A 25,436-nucleotide genomic window follows, 5' to 3' on the forward strand; every position below is an offset into this window, starting at 1 on the left:
CTTCAAAAGCAGCCTCTGCTTCAGTAGTCTAGACATAAGGGCCCGTGGATTTCTTCATTAGCGCCATCATGCTGAAGCCTCAATAGAAGTTTGCAAATGCCAGGAATCATTGGACTTGTTTGACACTGGATAGTTGTGGCCAGTCTCTGACTGTCTGGGTCTTGGTAAGGTCCATCTTGAGTTTGCCATTGGAGATGATGAAACCCAAAAATGGAATGGCTGTTGCGTGAAATTCGGACCTCTTCAGCTTATTGTAAAGTCCATGGTCTAGAAGCGTCTGTAAGATATGCCTGAAATGAGAGATGTGCTCCTTCATGGACCTTGAGAAGATATCATCAAAGTAGGTGAAGGCATACTTATGGAGTGTATCCCAGAACATGTCATTGGTAAAAGCCTGAAAGATTGCTGGGGTATTCACAAGACCAAAGGGCATAACCAGGTACTCATAATGCCCCGTCGGTGTATTGAATGCGGTTTTCCACTCATCACCGTCCTTTATACGGACCAGATTGTATGCACTCTGCAGGTCTAGCTTTGTGAATACTCTCTCTCGTTGGAGCATCTTGAAGGCCATATTCATGTGTTGAAGGGGGTAACGATTCATGGCCGTTATGCAGCTTAATTCCCCATAATCAATGCATGACTGCAGGCTCCTATCTTTCTTTCGTACGAAGATGAAGCCTGCTCCAGCTGGTGAGGTGGAGGGCTGAATAAAGCCCATGGCAAGAAATCTCCTTTATATACCCTTTCATCGTGCTTCTCTCTGGGCCTGATAGGGCATGCAATCGACAAGTACCAGGCTGCAGGTCTATAGCACAGTCATAGGGTCAGTGCGGTGGAGGGGTCGAGGCCTTTCCCTTGCTGAAGACCTCCTCCAAGTCCCTGTAGACAGAAAGGATCTTAATGGGTTTGGGTGTTGCTATCTCCTCCGGACATTCCTTCAAGGACATCTCCTGAGGCATCTCAGGTGGCAGGAATGATTTGATGGACCTTAGACCCCTCCCTAGGTTCACTGAAATCATTTGCAGAAACAATGGCCAAATCCTAGTCCAAATCCCCATCTGTATCCTTAGGCAACAGCAGCAAGGCATTACAGATGGCCCTTGTTTATACACCCCCCCCCCGCGCCCCCCCCCCCCCCCCCCAGGATAGGCTTCAAAGATCTGTGATAGGAGTTTTTCCTTTCCCCGAGACCTGGCGGCTGGATCCCTTCGGCTTAGCTGCAGGTCTTCCAGATTCCCTCTCTCTAGTTCCTGACTAGACAGTTGGGACATGCCCAGTCCTGTTGGCCAGGTCCAGCTTGGCTGTCCTTGAGGACAGGACTAGTCTCTAGGAGGCCTCAGGTTAGGTTATTACCTCGGACTGAAGGCCACCCTCTTGTTGGTCGTTGGTTTCGTAAGAGTCTGGGGGTCAGAGCACAACGCCACAAACAAACCCTCTTACAATGACTGGACCAAGCAATGATTCTCCCCTCCCTCCAGTCCATGGATGGGTTATGCTAGGACAGAGAATGGTACGTGAGGATCAGGGGTATGAGTGGAGAGTCAATAAAGTAGAAACTAATGTCTTCCACATGATCCCCTATCCTCATCTGCAAACCACAGTCTGTTGCTGAAATTGCCCGGAACCAAGTGAGCAGCTGTCCGAGACAGTTGTGGGAATGGACTCGCTCAACTCTTGCAGTGGTATGGTGAGCCGATGGGTAGTTCCTAAGTCCAGAAGCTTACCTGCTGCCCCAGAGTCCACAACACCCTTCATCTGCCTCTGGTGAACGCTGCCTTTGGCACGAAATTAAAATCCGTGGGATTGGGAGTAGTGGCTGTACTGTCACAGTCCTCCTGACACTGGATGGTCTTAGCAGTTTTCCTGATGGCTTCAGCCTGGGACATTCAGCCCGCAGGTAACCTGCTTCCCCGCAGTAATAACAGCAGCGTTGACTCCAATGTCGGGACCTCTTATTGGCGGAGAACCGACCTGCATGAGCTTGACAGGATGTTGAGCGGGAGATAGGCTGGTCACGGTCCGAGGTTGAGGAGTGGGACAATAATGTGTTGGGACCGGGCTCGGATCCGCCTTGAAGTAGTCCCAGTTTCACTCTACCAGGTGATTATTGAGATGAAGGGACTGGCGCACCAGAACCTCTGTTCTCTGTTGGCTCTCCCAAGTCGAGGGCATCCTTCAGTCCATCTCAGAGTCCATGACGGTATGGAGTCGCCAAGGCCGGCCCGTTCCAGCCACCCTGTTGGGCCAAGGTCCGATATTCGGTCACGTAGTTGGTCGCTGACCTTCTGCCACGTTGAGTCTTCATCAGGCGGTCCTAGGCTTGGCTGGCCCTGGTGGTGCAGTGGAACATCTTCCACAAGATGGCCATGAATTCCTCCAAATCCGAGCAAATCTCTGACCTACGTTCCCAATGCTCGGCGGCCTAGGCTATGGCTCTTACAGTCAGAAGGCCTCCTTTCTGCGTTCCAAAGGGAACCGGACCTGCTGGAGTTCAAACATCAACGCGCATTTGATGAGGAAGCTGCGGCAAGAACCCAGGCCACTGTCGAATCTCTCTGGGGTTGAAAGAGGTACTGAGTCTGCAAACCGACTGACTGGCTCTTCTGATCATCTCTGACTTCCTTCTTGTGAAAGTTGACAAGAGGTCGTGAATCTCCAGGCTCCGTCTGAAAATTCTCTTGCTGTAGCTGGTCACAGCGGATGATAGACGGTGATACCCTGCTAGGTCTATAATGGCTCAATCTTCCTGTGATAAGAGTCCTTAGCATGGATGGTTTGGACCCAAATGCTGGAGAATCCGAAGCAAGGATCGAGACAGGGTATCAGACAGAATGGAGAAATGAACACAAAACAAACACTAGATCATATTACTAGTTAGGCTTATGATTGAGTACCAAATCTCCATTCAGGTGCTCTTTAAATACACCATTCTTGGTGCCCAAAACACGATTGCCAATTAGTGGGACCATTCTGAACTTTTAAAAGGGTCATGCCAGCTAGCCATACTCCAGAGAGTTAGAGCATCTAAATTCCGGAAGCTGAAGTGGTTGGGTGTGTCTTGTAACATGGTACTTACGAACTGTCTAGATGAGTAGTTGAAACTCAAGGCACAGAAGGCTACTTATCAACTGTTAATCAATGAGATTAGCATAGATGGGTGCTTGATGGCTGGCATGGAAAAGATGGGCTGAATGGTCTGTTTCTGTGCCGTATGTCTCAATGACTCTATGGCAATGTGAATATTGGAGAGATAATAGAGATAGGACAATAGTTTGGAAGGACAGAAGGGACAAGGTTTGATCTGTAAGTGAGGAGGAATGTAGCAATGAGAAAAGGAAGTTGGGAAGTACAGAGTTGAGAGAGAAGGAAGTCATTCACAAGGACAGGGTGAAGACATGGTGAGATATAGGGGAAGGTTGGAGAAAGGACTTAACCTATTTGGTCAGTGATCTGAAACATAACTCTGGTTTTTACTCTAGGGATGCTGCCTGACCTGCTGAGTGCTTTCTCAGTTTTCTGCACTTATATCTTTGCAAGTGGAATCACTCATAAACCCATACCTGTGCTGGGATGAGGAAGGATCCATGGAACATTATACTGCAGGGCAAGGGCAACGGGATGCAGACTGGCCATTAGAGTATCCATGATGGATAAGGACCAATAATTTGCAGGTTGTGGGACTGATGGCATAGCTCTATGGGGAACATAAACTCAATGATCTAAATGGAGTTTTTATTTGTGCTATGACAACTCTGTAGTCTTAAAACTCTATGAAATCACTTCCAATGTCCAACTCTCTACCTTTAATCTCTCAAACTACCATAATAATTCTCTGGGTATAAACTCCTTGATCATCCCTCTCCTGATAGATCACACAGTTCTGATGAGAGCTTATTAACCTGAAACATTCATTGCCCTTCTCACCCCACTAATGCTGCTGTGACGTGCTTGGTTAGTTGAAGCATCTGCAGGTTCTTCTGTTGCACTTTCAATGCTTCTGAAGAGGTGGTTCCACAGCACAATTTGCCTGAGGTTTAGGTATATTTCAGAGCACTATGGTTTCCACTCTAGTGACTGGCTGCCATCTGTGGAAACAAAGAGCAGCTGATCTTCCTGACTTCAGAGAGATTTCTGGTTGGTCAATGACTTCTGAGAAACTGAGTGCTGAAGCAGGGGCAACATTTGTGCTCAGATGCAAAGATGAATGAAAACTTAATTGCACACTTCATACAATGAATTGAATTACTTTTAATTTCACTCCATTCATTTCTCTATTTTGCTGTTCTCTGTTACCCTGCAGCCTTCCTATTCCTCCACTCTGCCCCCCCCGTCCAACTCTGCCTCTCCTAGTTGCCCCATACTTGTCTCATCCCATTGCCCCACTCCTGAAAGAAACTCATGAAGCCAACAAGGAAAGCATGCGAACTCCACACAGACAGCACCTAAGATTTGGACTGAAGCTGATAAGAGGCATAGATTGAGTGGATAGCCAGAGACCTTTTGCCAGGACTGAAGCTTCTTTGAAAGAACATGACATGTCCATCAGTTCATGGGAATCCCTCACTCATGAATACTTAGATGGGTAAGGAGCATCCAAGCAGAAGTGAGAACATCTGACCCATTTGTTGGGAAACCTGGCATTTCCTCCCAAACTGCTCTCCAAATCAATCAACTTCCGTTCCATGTGCATCCAAACATAGTCTTATCGACCAACTCAGAGGCCACAGAACCGGGTGCCTTAATTCCAAGAGGAAGAAGAAGGTGAAAGATGGCATGTTTAACATGCCGAAGAGGATGAAATCCAGTGTCAGGGTTGTGGTGTATTTGCGTGAGAATGGTTATCAGATCGCTTGCTCTTACAATCTGACTTTATCTGACATTTAAACGCTATTGCTTGTGCTCAGTTACCAGTGCAGGTGTTAAAAATATTCACTTTTTTGGTTGCAGTGACCACACAACATCCTCTTGCAACACTAAAAATGTTTCAAACAATGACCAGTTCCCAGAATTGACTAATAACTATAATCATTCAATGATAGGTATCTGTTTCCGAGTATGCCTGCAGAAAGAGGACTTCAGGGCTGGATGTGATGACATGTATGTACTCTGATTATAAATTTTACTTTGAACTTTAACCACAACCCTCTGCTCCTTGCCACCTGCTAGATTCATTCTGCTAGTCTCGCTTCTCTGGCCATTTACATATATCCTTTTACATTCTCATACTCTTTTTCTTACTCCATCACCATGTGTCCATCATAATCATTGCATATAATATCTAACTAACTCCACATCTTGATTTCTTCCTCCCCAGAAAAGTTAACAGTCACATCTTCCACAGTGTAAATGCCAGACTTCATACTCCGTAGCACTCACCTTTGTAGTTTCCATAAACTAACAACACAAGCAGAGAAGTGAATAAAACTGAAATTAGTGCTAATATTTTTGAATGCCATTTTGTTTGATTTCCAACCTGATTTGCATAAACCCAAGCTAATGTGAAAGAATGAGAATCACAGTAGCTTGTCCACTGTTTAAAAAAGAAACAGATACCTATCATTGAATGATTATAGTCGGATGGCAACAGCGAGAAAAGAGCATGGCCTGGGTGGTGAGGATCTTTGATGATGGATGCTGCTTTTCTACGGCAATGTTTCATGTAGATGTGTTCAATGGGTGGGAGGGTTTTACCCATGATTACTGGGCCGAATCCACTGCCCTTTACAGGATTTTCCACTCAAAGGCTTTGGTGTTTCCGTACCAGGCTGTGATGCAGCCAGTCAGCACACATCTGTAGAAGTTTGCCAAAATTTCTGATGACATGTCTAATCTCCGTGGACTCCTGATCACGTAGAGGCACTGTCGTGCTTTCTTTGTAATTATATTTATATGATGGGTGCAGGGCAGGTCCTCTCAGATAGTGACACCCAGGAATTTAAAGTTTAATGGGTGATATTCTGATTAGAATTGTGTTACCAGCAAAGTTTCCTAGGGATTAGTGTGCAGTCTCTTGCTTTTTATGTTCTGTGCAATTTAGACCTATATACAGTCATCTTCTTCATTATGTGCCGTGTCATATGATGCGGACGATCATGGTCTTTGGCATATTTTTCTAAAGAAGTACGTTGCCATTGCCTTCTTCTGGGCGATGTCTTCACAAGACAGTTGACCCCATGGGGCCACTATCAGTACTCTTCAAAGATTATCTACCTAGCGCCAGTTGTCACATAACCAGGACTTATGATATACGCCAGCTGCTCATACGACCGTCCACCACCGGCTCCCATGGCTTCACGTGATCCTGATCAGGGAGCTAAGCAGGTGCTACACCTTGCTCAAGGGTGACCTACAGGCTTGCAGTGGGAAGGAGTGCCTTATACCTCCTTTGGTAGAGACGTATCTCCACCCTGCCACCCATTACATACAGTAAGCTGAGTAATACAGGTGACAAAAATTGGCAACACGAGGAGGAAATGATTGGACTGGAGGTGCAAATAGTTTGTTTCGTCAATTGGACAGACAAAGTGGAAAATGGAATTTAATCCAGAAGAATGTGAGGTAATGCATTCGAGGTGGTGCAAGGAGGAGGGAAATGGTCAAGAAGCAGGAAAATAAAATAGAGCAGGCGTGGAAGAATAGTGATACCTTATAATGTATGTGCACAGATACTAGAAGGTAGCAAGACAAATCAAAAAGCTATCCATTTCATTAGCTGGGCTGTAGAATTCAAGAGCAAGGTGATTAGTCTAGAACAGTACAATACTAGTTAGACCACAGCTCTGACCACTACACTACAACAATGATGTGATTACACTAGAGATGGTGCAGAGAAGATTTCTCTCTCCTTTCCAGGTCTTCTGAAGGATCTTTGATCTGAAATATTAACTGTGTCTCTTTCCACATACGCTGTCTGACTGGCTGAATATTTTCAGTTTTGAGTTGTAGTTTACCTGTAGTCTATCTTTTGCGTGTTGCTTTCCTTTACTGATGAATAGAAGGGCCTTCCCTTGAGAGGATACTGGGCTAATTCACTGATGTGGGATTGAGAGGGAATCATGTCAGACTCACAGCAAGCAGGTAAGATTAAGAAAAAGGTGGTAACATTAAGGTATCACAGATAAACAGGGATCGTGTCAATCAAATTACCATGGGGTGTAATATTTGTTAAAAAAAGATTCAAGGCAAACTTTAGCAAGGAACTGTGGATAGACTTGATGTAGGAATAGACTATTCCAATTGACTACTAGTGTCTCAAATCATCTTAAGTTAAAGTAAGTGATACTTAAAGTTAAGTGGAAACATTTGGAAGATATAAAGGATGGTATTTGTATAGTATTTATAAAAGCACAAAACTATTAAAGGACATTAATCTAGTTTGTGAGTCTTAACTAATTTTCTCCCAGTTGGACAGGTTTTGGTGGAATTCAGTAAATGAGGTTAAGGAGCTTCCTGTCAATCAGTTGGTTCAATCCCCTGATGACACTTGGTGAAATTAACTCAGTTAGGTAATCTGGAACTACATTTGGAAATGGAGTCTCAGCAATGGAGGATTGGCTTCCTGCTCCATCTGCTTCAAAGATGTTCACAAGAGAAAAAAATCTACTCTCTTTACCCTGTCTGGCCCGTAGGCGACTCCAAGCTAAAGCAACTGCCTTCTGAAATAGCCTAATGAGGCATTCAATTTTATTAAAACAGCAAAAAGGGATGGATCTCCTCCTTCGGCAGTAAATATGATCCTTCCAGGGCTATCCAAATTGTATAAATGAATTTTAAAAAAGAATCAGGAAAATCGATGCATCGGGGGACTGTATGCTGGCAGGTGAAGGAGCTGATAGAATATTGGTCAAGAAGGTTCAGTTGCTCGGCATTCAGAATGACGTGTTAAATTGGATTAGACATTGGCCTTGTGGGAGAAGCCAGGTATGCTAGCAAACGGTTGCCTCTCTGACTGGAGGCCTGTGACAAGTGGAGTGCTGCAGGAATCAGTCACTGAAAGCAAGCATGCAAGTACAGCAGGCAGTGAAGAAAACTAATGGCATGCTGGCCTTCATAACAAGGGGAATTGAGTATAAGAGCAAAGAGGTCCTTCTGCAGCTGTACAGGACCCTGGTGAGACCACACCTGGAGTACTGTGTGCAGTTTTGGTCTCCAAATTTGAGGAAGGACATTCTTGCTATTGAGGGAGTGCAGCGTAGGTTCACAAGGTTAATTCCCGGGTTGGTGGGACTGTCATATGTTGAAAGATTGGAGCGACTGGGCTTGTATACTCTGGAATTTAGAAAGCTGAGAGGGGATCTTATTGAAACATATAAGATTATTAAGGGATTGGACACGCCGCAGGCAGGAAGCATGTTCCCGCTGATGGGTGAGTCCAGAACCAGAGGCCACAGATTAAGAATAAGGGGTAGGCCATTTAGAACGGAGTTGAGGAAAAACTTTTTCACCCAGGGAGTGGTGGATATATGGAATGCTGTGCCCCAGAAGGCTGTGGAGGCCAAGTCTCTGGATGCTTTCAAGAAAGAGATGGATAGCACTCTTAAAGATAGCAGAATCAAAGGTTATGGGGATAAGGCAGGAACTGGATACTGATTGTGGTTGATCAGCCATGATCACAGTGAATGGCGGTGCTGGCTCGAAGGGCCGAATGGCCTACTCCTGCAGCTATTGTCTGTTGTCTATTGAATCGGTGCTGGGTCTGTTGTTGTTTGTCATTTATATCAATGATCAGGAAGATAATATGGCTAATTGGATTAGCATATTTGAGGATAACACCAAGACTGGGGAGGCAGTGGACAGAGAGGAAGACTATCAGAGCTTGCAGCGGGATCTGGACCAGCTGGAAAAATGGGTAGAAAGCTGGCAGATGGAATTTACTGCAGACAACTGTGAGGTTTTGCACTTCGGTAGGACCAACCAGGGTACATAGTGAACAGTAGGGCACTGAGGAGTGCAGTAGAACAAAGGGATCTGGGAATGCAGGTTCATAATTCATTGAAAATGGTGTCACAGGTAGATAGGGTTGTAAAGAAAACCTTTGGCACATTGGCCTTCTTAAATCAAAGTATTGATTATAGGAGTTGGGATGTTACGCTGAAGTTGTATAAGACATTGATGAGGCCTAATTTGGAGTATTGTATGCAGTTTTAGTCACCTACCTTTTAGGAAAGATGTAAACAAGGGTGAAAGAGTGCAGAGGAGATTTACAAGGCTGTTGCCAGGTCTGGAGGACCTGAGTTATAAGGAAAATGAATAAGTTAGGACTTTATTCCTTGGAACGTAGAAGACTGAGGGGAGATTTGATAGAGATATGCAGAATTATGAGGGGTATATGCAGGGTAAGTGCAAGCAGGCTTTTTTCCACTGAAGTTGGGTTGGACTACAACCGTGGTCATGGGTTAAGTGTGACATACCAAGTCTCCTCATATTCCTAATGAAATATAGCCACTGTCATGCCTTCTTTGTAATTGCATTAATATGTTAGGCCCAGGATAGACCTTTAGAGATGTTGACGCACGAGAACTTGAAACTACTCATCCTTCCCTTGGTGAGGACTGGCATGTGTTCCCTTGACTTCCCCGTTGAGTGCAAGGTTATTGTTGCGATACCACTCAACTAGATGATCCGCCTCACACCATCTGAGATTCTGCTGAAATCAGTTGTTGCACAGGCGAGTTTATAGATGGTGTTTGCGCTGTGTCTAGCCATGCAGTTGCTGCTGTAGAGTGAGCCTAGCAGCCTTGAGCTGTGCTGGTGAGGGAGATATGTTATTTATGACCCACACTGACTGTAGCTTCCTGATGAGGCCATGGAAGAAAGAAAATGGGGAGGGGGGGAGGATTCCATTTTCTCCCCTTTTTTCTTTCTTCCATAGCCTTCTGTCTCTTTCACCAATCAATTTCCTAGCTCTTTGCTTCATCCCTCCCCCTTCAAGTTTCACCTATCACCTGGTGTTTCTCTCTCCCCTACCCCCACCTTTCAAATCTATTCCTCAGCATTTTTTCTCCAGTCCTGCCGAAGATGCTGCCTGGTCTGCTGAGTTCCTCCAGCATTTTGTGTGTGTTGCTTGGATTTCCAGCTTCTGCAGATTCTGTCTTGTTTGGTCCGATGAGAAGCTGAAATCCTCTGGTGCAGGCAGGCAAGAAACTAGAGGCTATCAGGAGCCTGGAGGGAGGTTAGAGGCCCAATATACAGCCAAGAGGGAAGGGGCAAGATCTGGGAGTGGCTGGGAGGGTAAGGTGGGACAGGCGGCTGGATGCGTCACCTCGTTAGGGTAGAGGGCTAATGCTATAGGGTATTCAGTTTCTACACTATTTAATTTAACACCTTCCAGTCAGGAGGAAATCAAGAAACAACTTACTATTTTATGGGAAACACTATAGTAGAAACCCAAAAATAATTCTAAGGAAATTTTCACCTGTCTTAATTTCTCTCCATGTGGGTTAGTAGGTTTTGTTTGATAACACTCCTATGAAGCATCTTAGAGTGCTTCATCACACCTGTGATGCTATATAAATGCAAACAAGAGGAAATCTGCAGATGCTGGAAATCCAAAGCAACACACTCAAAATGACGGAGGAACTCAGCAGTCCAGGCAGCAGGTAGGGAAAAGAGTAAACAGTCGACTTTTCAGGCTGAGATCCTTCATCAGGACTGCATATATGGATGCAAGTTGTTGTTGATGCTAGCAGACGTGCAGCATTCCAGACTGAGACTGATGGTCATCTGTTGGGTGAGGGTATTGAGGGATCTATAATCGAGGAGGTTAAATGTTGAGATGTGAGTATGCTTTTATGTATTTGAATGTTCAAGTGCCCCCTGTGATTCAAGTATGTTCTTGACATATTCTCCCTCATGCATATGGCAGGGATGATCCAAAGGGAAACCAGAAAAAGGCTCCACACTGTCTCAGGTCTGCATGGCCACCCAGCATAGCTGGAATGTGCAGTGGAAATTCCTGTTTCCTTCATTTTTACTACTGTCAGAATGCAATTGTCCTTGACGGGGCTTGCTGTACGTGGGATGGAGCGTTGTTGCACCATGCAAGCTGAGAGCTGAAATGTTGGAGGAGCTACATGCTGGTCATCTAGGCGTCGTCAAAATGAAAGTGTTGGCTCTAGTCGACTGGGATAGATCAACAGATCGAGCAGCTTGCTGTGCACTGATTGGGGTGGCAACAGTCTGGAAGATGCCTCTCCATCTCTGGGAATGGCCTGCAAATGACTCATGTGGATTTTGCCAGATCACTCATTGGCACAAATTTCTTGGTAGCAGTGGATTCAGCTACAAAGTGGGCAGATGTGTTCCCATTCGCCTCTACTACAGTTTTACATATCTTTGATATGTTAGAAGCCCCTTCACAAGGACTGGTGTTCCAGAAAACTTAGTCAATGACAATGGACCACAGTCTATTGTAGAACAGTTTCAGTCATTCCGGAAAATGAATGGAATAAGACATATTACACCTGCACCGTACCAACCAGCTACAAGTGGCTTGGTGGAAAGGTTTGTCCAGAGTCTAAAGAACACGCTGTCAGTGGAACTTATTACACTAACACTGAATCAGAAGCTCAACAATTTCCTCCTTGATATCACAGTGCAGCACACTCCACAACCAACAACCTACCAGCATTGCTTTCCTGGGTCATCCCTTGTGCTCACACTTGGATCTCCTAAGCCCAGTTTCAAGAGTAGGCAGGACTAACAGCTGAAACAAAATGAAAACAAGAGAAATTCTGCAGATGCTGCAAATCCAAAACAACACACACAAAATGCCGGAAGAACACGACAGGTCAGGCAGCACCTGTGGAAATATATAAATTCCAGACTGAGACCCTTCTTCAGGACCGAAAAGGAAGGTGGAAGACTCCAGAATAAAAAAAAGTGGGGAGGGGAAGGACGATAGGTAGAAGGTGACAGGTGAAGCTAAGTGGGTGGGAAAGGTAAAGGGTTCGAGAAAAGGAATCTGATAGGAGAGGAGAGTGGACCATAGCAGAAAGGGAAGGAGGAGGGGACCCGGAGAAAGTGATAAGTAGGTGAGAAGAGGTAAAAGGCCAGAGTGGGGAATAGAAGAAGAGGGGAGGGGGAGGGAAAAGCATTTTACTGGAAGGAGAAGTCAATATTCATGTTATCAGTTTGATGGCCACCCTGATGAAATATAAGGTGTTGCTCCTCGACCCTGAGGGTGGCCTTGACTTGGCACAAGAGGGGGCTGTGGACTGACATGTTGGAACAGGATTGGGAATCAGAATTAAACTGTTTGGCTACTAGGAAGTTCCACTTAGGGTTAATGGAGCTGAGGTGCTCAGTGAATCAGTTTCCTCAATTTATGACGGATCTCACTGATGCAGATGAGGCCACATTGAGAGCATCAGACACAACAAACAAGATTCACAGGTGAAGTGTTGTCTCACTTGGAAGGACTGTTTGGGGCCCTGAATGGAAGCTCCTCAAACAAAAAGATTCAATGTTTCACTCCTAAACAAGCAGTGCTGGTGAGGGATGACAGAGATGATCAAAAGTGAGTCCTTCGAAAGATTTAAGGACAGAACTGGACCACTCTCCGGCATAGCGGAGATGATGTTTGATGTCACCTGGAGACGACATATTGATCAGTTGAAGAGAGCAGAGTCATTTGTTAGAGAACCTAATATTTCAGTTTTATAAAACTTTGGTTAGTCCTTACTTGGAATATTGTGTTCAGTTCTGGTCGTCTCATTATAAGAAAGATGTTGAAGCTTTAGGAAATTTACCAGGATGCTGTCTGGATTAGAGCATGTTTTATGAGGAAAGGTTAAATGAGCTAGGGCTCTTTTCTTTGGAGCAAGGGTGGATGAGAGGTGACTTGGTTGTATGAGATGTTAAGAGACATAGATGGAGTGGACAGTCAGCACCTTTTCACCGAGGACACAGTGGCCTAATATGAGGGGGTATAATTTTATAATTTTGGAGGGAAGTATTTGGGGGATATCAGGGGTAAGCTTTTTTTTAACAAAAAATGGTGAATGCATGGAATATCTTAGCAGAGATGGTGGTAGAGGCAAATACATTAGGGGCATTTAGGAAGCTTTTAGATAGGTACATGGTTGAAAGAAAATGGAGGACTATGTGGGAGGGAAGAGTTAGATTGATCTTGTAGTAGGTGAAATGGTGGGCCAACATTGTGAGCCGAAGGGCCTGTACTATTCCAAAGGGCAAATTCAAGTAACTCAATAATTAAACAAAATCCTCCTTTTTTGACAATCACCTTAAATCTCTAGGTACTGTCTGGCCAGCCACTGGAAAGAATTTAATTTATTTAATATTTCAAAGTCCCCTTTCTTGAATAACTGTCAAATATTTCCAATCCAGGCTTCATCAATCTCCACCTGAAATGGTGTCAATGATGTTAAAGTCATAAAGCATGGCCCACTGGAAGCAGGCCTTTCAGTCCACTGGGTCTATGCTGACCATTGTGTACTTACACTACCTGCTGAGATACTGATTATAACACAGAAGTCCATTTTGTCCACTGTGTAATGTTGGTTCCCAGCAGTCCTTGCTCCCCTCTTATTCCCTAAAGACTTTCAATCCATTTTCTCTCACCTATATGCCAACGTTCCCTTCTTATTCTCTTGTATTTTATCTACTGTCAGAAGCAGCTTACATTAGCCAACGAGATGCACGTCAGCCACATCTCATTGCATCTTTTTGTACAGTAGGGTTATCTCATTTTATACTGCACAATGGTCAGGATACTGTGACTCAGGGAAAGTGAAACATTATTGTCCAATTTCACAATTCCTTGTCCTTGATTCATACCAAGACTTACTGCTCTTCTGCCCTAGAATCAGTGTGCTGAGGATACCTGGACTAAAGAGCAACATAGATGTATTAGCAACATTTTCAACCTGTGCCAAAATGAAAAGGATTCCTACACCACCTCCTCCACTGTCAGGTGAAAACTAAACACATATTAGATGCAAAGCCTCATATTCCACCTGATGCGTGAACATTGACTTCTCTAACTTCTGGTAACCAATCTCTGTATAGGGTCAAAGAGCTACACAGCATGGAAGCTCTGTCCCTTTCCCTCTTTTTCTTCATGATCCAACTGGCCCCATCACCTTCTATCTTTCTCCTCCCCTCCTCTCCATCTGTCCATCACTTCCACATTCCTCCCTTTATCCATGTGCCATGATCCTCTCCTGTCAGATTCCATCTTCTTCAGCCCTTTGTCACTTACACCTGTCACCATCCAGCTTCTTACATCATTCCCACTCTCATCCCTCTCTCCCTTCCTCCCTCCCTCACCTGCCTACCACTACCTATCACCTCCTGACTCCTGATCTTTATACTGGCTATCTCCTCCTTTCCAGATGAAGAATTTTGACCCAAAACATTGGTGGTCCATTTCCCTCCATAGTTTCTCCAGCATGTGTGTGTGTTGCTCAGAAATGAAATAGAGCAGTCTTGTTTAAAAATTTCCCTGGCTAGGTGTAAATAAAAAGGAATTGCACTTATGCAATGCTTTTCTGCCACTTTCAGAATCTGCACACAGCAAACTTCCAGTGTCAATTGGATAATTTGTTTTATAATGTAGGTTGAGGGAAAGGTATTGGTCATGACGCCAGAGATAAACCTACTTCACCTCTTCACCATCAATTGAAAGCAGTTGGTACACCAGCATAATGTCTGATCCTGAGGACAGGCTACAGGATAGCATACTTCTGAACTGTCAGACCAGATTATGTAATCAATCTATTCTTGCAACCCACGAGTCACAGCTCATTTCTTTCAGTTTAGCTGAGTGAGAGTAAGAAATGAAGCTGCACATTCATACATTAACATCGGAGGAGATCCTGGCAGTGGAAGTTTTTGTCTCGACAGAAGAAGGCATGGCCCCCTATGCCAGGTGAATGTTCCAATGGTGAAGAAGTTGTTGACATAAACCATCCCTTTAAGTAATTTTTGAAATATCCAGGTATAATGGGAGGAGAACTAAAATGTAAAGTATGTTGTCTGCCTTAACTTCAAAATTAACACAGATCTAACACAAATTTGCGTCGTATCACTGCATTCATATTTGGAGGTTTTCTATTTCATGAGATGATCTTTACATCCACTGGACGTTTTATGTTGGCTGGGAGAGTTGCAAATCACCCACTTAATTAAACAGTGCAGGAGGTAACAGGAAGCAACAAAAATAGTCTTTGCAGTGCATTCTCACTTCAGGCAGAGTTAAACGTTTCACATGTGGTTTGGTGGGGGGGGGGGGCGGGGGGGTGGTCCTAAGAGTCAGTCTGGAAATTCTGCTATTATAGGTTTGATTCGGTTATTGAAAATGAAAATTATAGGCAACAGGTGGAATATTTAGACTTTCTGTGTCATCTTGACTGGATGGAAACTTACCTGGCAGCTTTCCATTTGCTTCAGGAGGAAGACGACCAAGTGTGGACCTGCTAACTGATTGGGCTTTGTATAAAAGAAACTCCCACACAGAGTGACACAGCAGTTGCACGAGAGACGGAGACCCAGTGAATTGTTCGACATTGGTCTAATGCATGAATACTGTACCGGATTAGAAGGACCACATATAGAAGGCTGCTAACTGCGCTTTAGATACGAAATTGCCAATGGAGGCTGATTACCGACGACCACAGGTTTACACGGTGGGGACAAACCTGAATCTTTCTTGTAATCCCATGGGTACAATGCACCCGGCAATTGCACCAAGGCAAAAGAAGCCAACGAGGGACTGGCAGAAAGTCTGTACTGCTGTCATTCTGATCCTGACGTTAGTAATATTGGCATGTCTGCTACTTGGAACAATCTACATCATAGAGCTCAGAATGGAATTCAAGAAAATCCAAAAGGTTCATTCTTCTTTTATTGTAAAACCGAAAGACAAATTTAATTGACTTAAAACCAGAATTTGAAAGCAATCTTTTTCTTCTTTATTATCAGGATCAAGAAGAGCAAAGCTCACAAGCAAAGATGGTTGGTGAGTAGAAAAATGCTTTAAATTTCATGTATAAACAGAACTTCATACCTAAGTATCGTTATTTCAAAGTCTGGCAGCAAGTAAGTTGATCTATGAGAACCTGTTACCCATAATGTTATTACTTCTAAAACCTGATAATACACACACATTTCAAGATACAACAAGGAGAAAGCTAATGTGAACTGATTTGGATGCAAAGTGATATTGAAAGATGTGTAGAAAGATAACATGATTCTACAGGTAAAGTTACTATACATATGAATACTATACACGAGTTTCAAAATGAACTGAATGAAGCAGGAACAGCCTGAGCATTTAGTTCACCTTTTATTTTAATCAATGTGAGAATGAAACTCACATTGAAAGTAACTTTCAATTTCAATTTGAAATGCTCCTCATCTGTAGCAACTTTTTTTGTCTCACCAGAAGAGATTTTCTTTTACTGAGAATATAGAGATTCTATAGACATGTGCTTGTATTCTTCTGCCTCTAACTCTGATATTTCTTTATAGGAGCTCCAATTGTTAAGAAACAGACCACGGTTGCTGCACACCTCACAGGTTAGTGATTTGCCTGGGTACATGGTTGGGGTTGGTGGAAAGAAATTGGGATAAAATATCGCATGGAAGTTCAAATCAAAGAAGATTTTTTAAAAAAGAACCATAGTTATACTGCACAGAAACAGGCCCACATTGTCCTTGCTGCACCCATTGTCTATCCAAGATAATCACATTTTCCTGTATTTGGCAAAAATCCCTCTAAACTCTTTTCTATTCACATACCTGTCTAAATGTCTTTACCAATGCTTGTTACTTCCTCTGGCAACTTGTTCCACATACCCATTGCCTTTACATTGAAAAGTTTCTCCTCAAGTTTCTTTTAAATCTTTCCCCCCTCACCTCAAATCCATGTCCTCTAGTTTTAAAAAAAGACTCTGACCATCCATTTTATCTAGACCTCTTGTGATTTTATGTGTTTTGATAAAGTCACCTTTCTGCCTCCGATACTTCAGGCAAATATGTCCCAGTCTATCCAATCTCTCCTTATAACTCAAGTCCTCTAGTTCTGATAATGTCCTCATAAATCTTTGCACCCTGCCCAGCTTATATTCAGTCTTATAGCTGGGAGATCAATATTTGATGTCTGGTCTTGTTCAGTTGCAACATGACATCCCAGCTACAAAGGGGCAGAAATAAAGTTGTATCATTAGTGGAGGTGTCTTTTGATTGTAAAATTATGGGAGTGGTGTGAAGGGATTCAGCTTATCATTCTGACAGTGGATAATATATAACACTGAGAAGCTGTGTCCTCGGTAAGTAATACTGAGGCGTCTGTTTTCAGATGAGACAAACAAAGTCTCTGGTCACCTACTCTGGTGATTCAAATGCAATAGAGGTGGCTACCAAAGGAGGATCAAACCAGAAAAAAGCTGATTATTCATTAATCCCCGGTTTGGCTGCTGACACAGTGTTGTAAAATGGCTGCTGTGTTTGCCTGCTTAACATTGTGCCCATCCTCTCAGGGAGAAAAAGAACAATTTTCTTGTTAAGATTGGTAGAGGCCTTGTCACATCAAAAATCGAGTTTAATATCACTGGTATATGTTGTGAAATTTGTCCACTTTGCAACAACAGTACAATGCAATACATGATAAATATAGAAAAAACTGGATTATAGTAATTATTCATATGTTTATTAAATATTTAAGTTAAAATAAGCAGTGAAAAACCAGAAATAAATAAAAAATGTGAGGTTAAATAAAATAAAAAATATTCATGGGTTCAGTGTTCATTTAGAAGTTGGATGGCAGAGGGGAAAAAGCTGTTCTTGATCACTGAGTGTGTGCCTTCAAGCTTCTGTACCTCCTATCTGATGGTAACAATGAGAAGAGGTTTATATCCTGCATGGTGGGGGTCCTTAATGATGGACGCTGCCTTCTTGAGACACTGTTCTTTAAAGATGTCTTGGATACTGTAGAGGCTAGTCCCCATGATGAAGGAGACTAATGTTACAACTTTCTGCAGCTTACTTCAATCCTGTGCAGTAGCAACACCCCCACCCCCATAGCAGATGATGATGCAGCCAATCACAATGGTCTCCATGGTACATCTGTAGAAGTTTTTGAGTGTTTTAGGTGAGAAACCAAATCTAAAGAATTATATAAAGGAGAGTAAGTTTAATATTATTAAAATGAGACAGAGGGGGAAAAGGACATTTAATAAACTTGTAACAGTAAAATTGAAGGAACACAACACAATAAGACCATAAGACCATAAGACAAAGGAGCAGAAGTTGGCCATTCAGCCCATCGAGTATGCGCCGCCATTTTATCATAAGCTGATCCATTCTCCCATTTAGTCCCACTCCCCCGCCTTCTCACCATAACCTTTGATGCCCTGGCTACTCAGATACCTATCAATCTCTGCCTTAAATACACCCAATGACTTGGCCTCCACTGCTGCCCGTTGCAACAAATTCCATAGATTCACCACCTTCTGGCTAAAAAATTTCTTCACATCCCTGTTCTGAATGGGCACCCTTCAATCCTTAAATCATGCCCTCTCGTACTAGACTCCCCCATCATGGGAAACAACTTTGCCACATCCATTCTGTCCATGCCTTTCAACATTCAAAATGTTACTATGAGGTCCCCCCTCATTCTTCTAAACTCCAAGGAATACAGTCCAAGAGTGGACAAACGTTCCTCATATGTTAATCCTCTAATTCTGGAATCATTCTACTGAATCTTCTCTGTACCCTCTCCAACGTCAGCACATCCTTTCTTAAATAAGGAGACCAAAACTGCACACAGTACTCCAAGTGAGGTCTCACCAGCGCCTTATAGAGCTTCAACATCACATCCCTGCTCCTATACTGTATTCCTCTAGAAATGAATGCCAACATTGCATTCACCTTCTTCACCACCGACTCAACCTGGAGGTTAACCTTAAGTGTATCCTGCACGAGGACTCCCAAGTCCCGTTGCATCTCAGAACTTTGAATTCTCTCCCCATTTAAATAGTAGACTGCCCATTTATTTCTTCTGCCAAAGTACATAATCATACACTTTCCAACATCGTATTTCAATTCCTGTTATTTTACCATAAGAAGCATGCTAAGAAAAGGACAATTTTCATATTAGTTTTGTTAGGAAAAAGGAACTCAGTAGACCAGGCAGCATCTATGGAAAAAAGTGCAGTCAACATTTCAGCCCGTTTCGACCCATTCCTCCAGCATTTTGTGTGTGTGTGTTGCTTGGATTTCCAACATTTGCAGATTTTCTCTTGTTTGGGATATGAAATGCATTTTCAATTTCTCATGACAATATGTCCTATTTGCTTTCTGTCCGTAATACTTTATTTGCAATCTCTTATTTGAAGGAATGTACTCCGCCAAGAGTTCAAGCACACTCCTATGGGATGCCAATAAGGACAATGCCTTCACAAGTGGATTACATTACAAAGAAGGTTCGTTGATCATTAGCGAAGCTGGCTACTTCTTAATTTACTCCAAAATCTACTTCCGAGGCACAGAATGCAAACCAGACACAGTGCTGCAACAGAATGTGCTCAAGCGAACTGATCGCTATCCAGTAGCTCTTCGTCTAATGACTGTCAGTAGCAACTTGCACTGTGCTGAGAAGGAAAATTTGTGGTCAAGAAATAGTTTTCAAACAGGAATATTTAAGTTATCCAAAGGCGATCGTATATTAGTGAATGTGTCAAATCCAGAATTAGTTAATTTTGATCAGTTTCACACTTTTTTCGGATTACATAAGCTTTAGTTTCTGCTGGTTACTTTTAATTCCTCCTGTGCCTATGGATCATAGGTCTGTTCACCTGAGTAAGCTTTTAAGTTATTTTCTTCATATAATATTGTCAATGAAATATTATGCCTTGGTCAAGCATGTAGTGCAATCTGATAGAATATATATTGATAAGGGTGAGGATAAACATTATATTTGAAAATAACATTTACAGTTATGTGATATTGATGTATAGTACTTATTGCATTTGGAAAATTTCATCTTGTCAAGCATTTGCTTGGATATGAATGTATTTGCATATTTGGAATTGGAATCTTATATAGAGATAAGAAGAAACACTGCAAGTTTAATTTTATTGGCCACAACAATGTTAGCAAGGCATTGTGAAATATTAACTGTGTATTAAGTGATTATGAATTGAAAATATAACATAAAAATGGAAAGTGGAAAGATGTCTGATTGGCTTTCTTTGTGCTTTGGTTTCACCACCATGCTGTGAAAGTTGATTCAAGCAATCAAGGCTCAAATCCAAGCAACAAACTGCATTGCAGTTCAAAGGGCTTGAGGTCAAACACAGGGACTGAAACCAAGTGATTAAGAACTCCGGTCCTCCCTCACCTGAAGACCGAGTGTTCCAGCATGTTGAAGGACCATTGGGGGAAGAGGATAACAAATGCCCGACAACTAAGAATGGCTCAGTAACGGCACTACTGAATGAACTGTCCTGAAGGCACAATTGACGAAATGTACTCATTGTAGGTGCTAAGAAAAGCAGTACTGTACCATAAAACAAATTTATCTGTACCTTTTTCACACTAGTAGCTTTGTTACAGGTGGTTCTACACATACTAGTAACACCAGAAATGTCCACAGCACCACCCTTGTAGAAACTGTTCCAACTTAACATGCTTCATCGCGTTTATGCGGCACTGACATTGTGCTAAATGGGAAAGATTCAGATCAGATTCATCAGCTGAAGTGATACAACAAAGGAACTGTACACTATCATGATCTATAACCTCCTTACTCAGTAAATCCCTTGTATATCATTCAGTCATTATGTGTCATGTTGTATGACATGGATGATCATGGTCTTGACCATGATTGTTCTCGGCAAATTTTTCTACAGAAGCGGCTTTACCATTGTCTTCTTCCGGGCGGTGTCATTACAACAAGAGTCCCCAATCTTTTTTGCACCGCGGACCGGTTTAATATTGACGATATTCTTGCAGACCGGCCGACCAGGGTGGGGGTGGGGTTGTTAATCACGACCAGAATATAGGTGATAAGTCAACTATAAGTCGGCAATCGCCTCTGATCTGGGCCGACATTTACGTGTCGGGTGGCAGCTAATTAATTAGATTGTTTATTTCGGCTTTTTTCTTAAAGGTGTATGGGTGTGCTCCGGTTACTGCTGTACCGCTGCATTCTTTGCGGCAATGCATCGGTCTGCAGCTTGGAGGGTGGCGACCACTGAATTTTAAGTCACTTATAAGTCAATAGCATCATAACATTTTAAGTAATGTTTGTGTAGCCCCCTGGCAAGCCTCAGGCTCGCTCAGCTCGCTTCCATCTGGGGAGAGCAGCCTTCAGCCCCGCCAAACTGGGTAATCAAGTTTGGGTGGATGCTGTGTGTTGTGTCCCCTGTGTAACATCAGTACCCCGAAATAACATTCAGTCCACAATGTGCGGTTAAACGATTAAGATTTTATATTTAAGTATGGGGTTAGTAGAGACCAAAAGAAAGGGAAAACAAATAAAAGGCGCCAATAATCTCATAAACATGTCCAGTGCACAAACGTTGGAGCTCTCGGATTCCCTGTCGTTGATCCTCCTTCGCTTGTCATCGACCCCTGGGCTACCGCCCCGAGCCCAGGCCCAGCCGGTCCGGCAACCATCTCCTCAAGCCACCTCTTCTCTCTTCATCCTCTTTGCGCCTTCTCTCCAAAGCCCACGCAGCTAACAGCTTTCACACAGACAGAAAGAATAACATCTATCCCAATTGGTTAACAAATGAACACAAGTCTTGTTATCACTAATTATAATCCAAACATACTGCTATAGAGAACCACTGTCTCAGCAGTTAACAGTACAGAGAAGCCATTTTATTCTCCTTAGCAGTAACATAAAAGAAGAAACCCTTACATTTGGATATTAAACACACAGCGCATATTTTCCTCGTATGAACATATAAAATCTTTGCAACACATCAATATCACTCAATCAGTGGGAGTCCTGGGCTTGTTTCCCTGCAACAAGACGGTCCTATCGAGGGGTGACGGGAGACAGCGATACTCGAAGGGGGTTCCTTATGTCTAGCCTATACCGCAATTTAGCTTTCATTGCAATCATTGCAGAAAACTCCGCTTTGCAGCAATATGATGTTGGAAATGGAAGTAACGTTTTCAGTGCTTTCGTGGCTATCTCAGGATATTCAGCTTTGACTTTGATCCAGAATGCCAGCAGAGATGTTATGTCAAACATACTTTTCAGCCTACCATCATTTGCAAGCTGGAGGAGTTGATCTTTTTCCTGCGTTGACATGGATGATTCACTGGGGACATTCACAAATGGGTCACGGACCCATTCCTTTGCACGTCTTGGGTCATTTGCGTCTTGGGTCACTGATGACCTCGCGTGCGTTAAAGTTCAACAGTGGGCATGACAGGGAATGAGGAAAGGTGCAGCTGACTCATATCGTTTCATGTCGCCAAATCGTATCGTTTCCTTGTGGCCCGGTAGCACATGCTTTGTGGCCCGGTGGTTTGGGACCACTGCTACAAGACGGGTGACCCCAGCCATTATCAACTCTCTTCAGTGATTGTCTGCCTGACGTCAGTGGTCGCATAACCAGGACCTTTGATATCCACCACTTGCTCCCATGGCTTCACATGACTCTGACTGGAGGGCTAAGCAGGTGCTACACCTTGGCCAAGGGTGACCTGCAGGGTAGTGGAGGGAAGGAGTGCCTTACACCTCCTTTGATAGACACATATCATTGGATATCATTGCCTTCAAAACACGACTGAACATGGTTCAGTGGAGAAGATAGAAGGACATGTTTGAAGCAGCTACAGTAATATTTAAAAATAGTATGGCAGCCTAGTGAAAGTGCAGTGAAAATGACTAAAACCATAGAAGCCACCCACGGCAGAAAGAACCAATTAGTTCCATAAGCAATGGTTAAAGTCAAAGCTCTGTATTGCTGTCACAAGCAGCCATGCGTGAATAGTGTCCAGCATTCAAACAAAATGATGGGAAGAGGAGTTTCCATATGCTTCCATTTCCCCAACAAGGACACAGCCCTGTACCTGAGTGCAGAACATAGAACACGGAACAGTCCAGACAGTACAGGCCCGTTGGCTCACAACGTTGTGTTGACCTTCTAACTTACTCTAAGAACAATCCCTCCCACACAACCATATCTTTCTTTCATCCATGTGCCTATCTAAATGTTTCTTAAATCTCCTTAACATATCAGCTTCTACCACCACTCCTGGCAGTACATTCCATGCACTTAACACTCTCTGTGTAAACAAAACCTGCCTCTGATTCCTCCTCTTCCTCCCCCCACCATAATTTTCTCCAATCACCTTAAAAGTATGCCCTCTCATATCAGCCAGTGCCACCCTGGGAAAAAAAAGAGCTGGCTATTCCTTTATCCATGTCTCTATATCAAATTGCCTCTCATCCTCCTTCATTGGAATGAGAGAAAACCCTAGCTAGCTCAATCTTTCCTCAGAAAATATGCTCTGTAATCCAGGCAGCATCCTAGGAAATCTCCTCTCCACCTTCTCTAAAGATTCCACTTCCTTCCTATAATGAGGCAACACAATACTCCAAATGTGGTCTAACCAGAGTTTTAAAGAGCTGCAGCATTACTTTGCAGTCTTTAACTCAATTCATCAACTAATGAAGGTCAACACACCATATCGATTCTTACTTACCTTATCAAATTGTGAGGCAACTGCAGAGGGATCAATCGATGTGGTCTCCAAGACCCCTCTGTTTCTCCACACTGCTAGTAAACCTTACTTTTGCCTTAATGTTCAATCTTGAATGAACTCCATCTGCCATTTCCTGGCCAAGCTCTATGTTCTATGAATGTCCCATTGTAACCTACAATAACCTTCTACACCATCCACAGCACAACCAGCCTTCATGTCATCTTTAAATTTACTAATCCACTTCCTCAACCAAGTCATTTATAACAGTCACAAAGAGCAGGGAGCCCAGAATAAATTCCTGCAGAACACCGTTAGTCACAGATCTCCTAGCAGAGTACTGCCACTCTCTACTTTCTGTGGGCAAGCCAATTCTGACTCACAGCCAATTTTCCCTGGATCCAGTAGTTTACCCACCACTGACGTCAGACTTACTGGTTTATAATTCCCAGGATTATCCCTATTACCTTTTTTGAACAAAGGAATAACGTTTGCCACCTTCCAGTCTTCTGGACCACTCCATGGTCAGTGATGATGCAAAAGTTACTGTTAAAGGTGCAGCAATCACTTCCCTTGTTTCCGGTAGTAGCTGGGAGTATATCCCATTTGGCCCCGGGAGCCTATCTATTCTGTAGGAAGAGGTACAGTCGACGTTTCGGGCCGAGACCCTTCGTCAGGACTAACTGAAAGAAGAGATAGTAAGAGATTTGAAAGTGGGAGGGGGAGGGGGAGATCCAAAATGATAGGAGAAGACAGGAGGGGGAGGGATGGAGCCAAGAGCTGGACAGGTGATTGGCAAAAGGGATATGAGAGGATCATGGGACAGGAGGCCCAGGGAGAAAGAAAGGGGGAGGATGGGCTTCCGATGCGGCCTTCTATATATTGGCGGGACCCGACGCAGGCTGGGAGACCGTTTCACTGAACACCTACGCTCTGTCAGCCAGAGACAGCAGGATCTCCCAGTGGCCACGCATTTTAATTCCACGTCCCATTCCCATTTTGATATGTCTATCCACAGCCTCCTCTACTGTAAAGACGAAGCCACACTCAGGTTGAAGGAACAACACCTTATATTCTGTCTGGATAGCCTCCAACCTGATGGCATGAACATTGACTTCTCTAACTTCCATTAATGCCCCACCTCCCCTTCATACCCCATCCGTTATTTATTTATTTATCATTATTATATATATATTTTTTCCCCTCTCTCCTTCTTCTCCCTCTGTCCCTCTCATTATACTCCTTGCCCATCCTCTGGGCTTCCTCCCTCCCCCTTTCTTTCTACCTAGGCCTCCCGTCCCATGATCCTCTCATATCCCTTTTGCCAATCAACTTTCCAGCTCTTAACTCCATCCCTCCCCGTCCTCCTCTCACTTCCAATTCTCTTACTATCTCTTCTTTCATTTAGTCCTGACGAAGGGTCTCAGCCCGAAACGTCGACTGTACCTCTTCCTAGAGATGCTGCCTGGCCTGCTGTGTTCACCAGCAATTTTTATGTGTTGCTTGAAATTCCAGCATCTGCAGATTTCCTCGTGTTTGCCTATCTATTCTATTGCTTTTCAGAAGTTCCAGCACAAACTCTTTCTTAAAGTTGACACATTCCAGTTTATTAGTCTGTTCTATGCCGGTGACAATGTAGACACATCTTCAGCAGCACACACATAATGCTGGAGGAATTCAGCAGGCCAGGCACCATCTGAGGGAGGGTAGGATGAATGGTCAGTGTTTTGGGCAAGGACCCTTTG

At 43.5% G+C, this 25,436-nt stretch overlaps 1 protein-coding gene across 1 annotated transcript; it reads left to right on the forward strand.

Moving 5' to 3' along the window:
* Positions 1–15,507: 15,507 nt before the first annotated feature.
* On the forward strand, positions 15,508–19,919 carry LOC140206381 (tumor necrosis factor ligand superfamily member 6-like). Its single transcript, XM_072274750.1, has 4 exons — positions 15,508–15,854; positions 15,946–15,982; positions 16,495–16,542; positions 19,362–19,919. Exons 1-4 carry the CDS (start codon positions 15,615–15,617, stop codon positions 19,763–19,765), a joined length of 729 nt encoding a protein of 242 aa, XP_072130851.1. The 5' UTR covers positions 15,508–15,614; the 3' UTR covers positions 19,766–19,919.
* The last annotated feature ends 5,517 nt before the right edge of the window (positions 19,920–25,436 follow it).

This window comes from Mobula birostris, chromosome 12 (assembly GCF_030028105.1).
Source record: "Mobula birostris isolate sMobBir1 chromosome 12, sMobBir1.hap1, whole genome shotgun sequence".
In the NCBI taxonomy this organism is placed as follows: Eukaryota; Metazoa; Chordata; class Chondrichthyes; order Myliobatiformes; family Myliobatidae; genus Mobula; species Mobula birostris.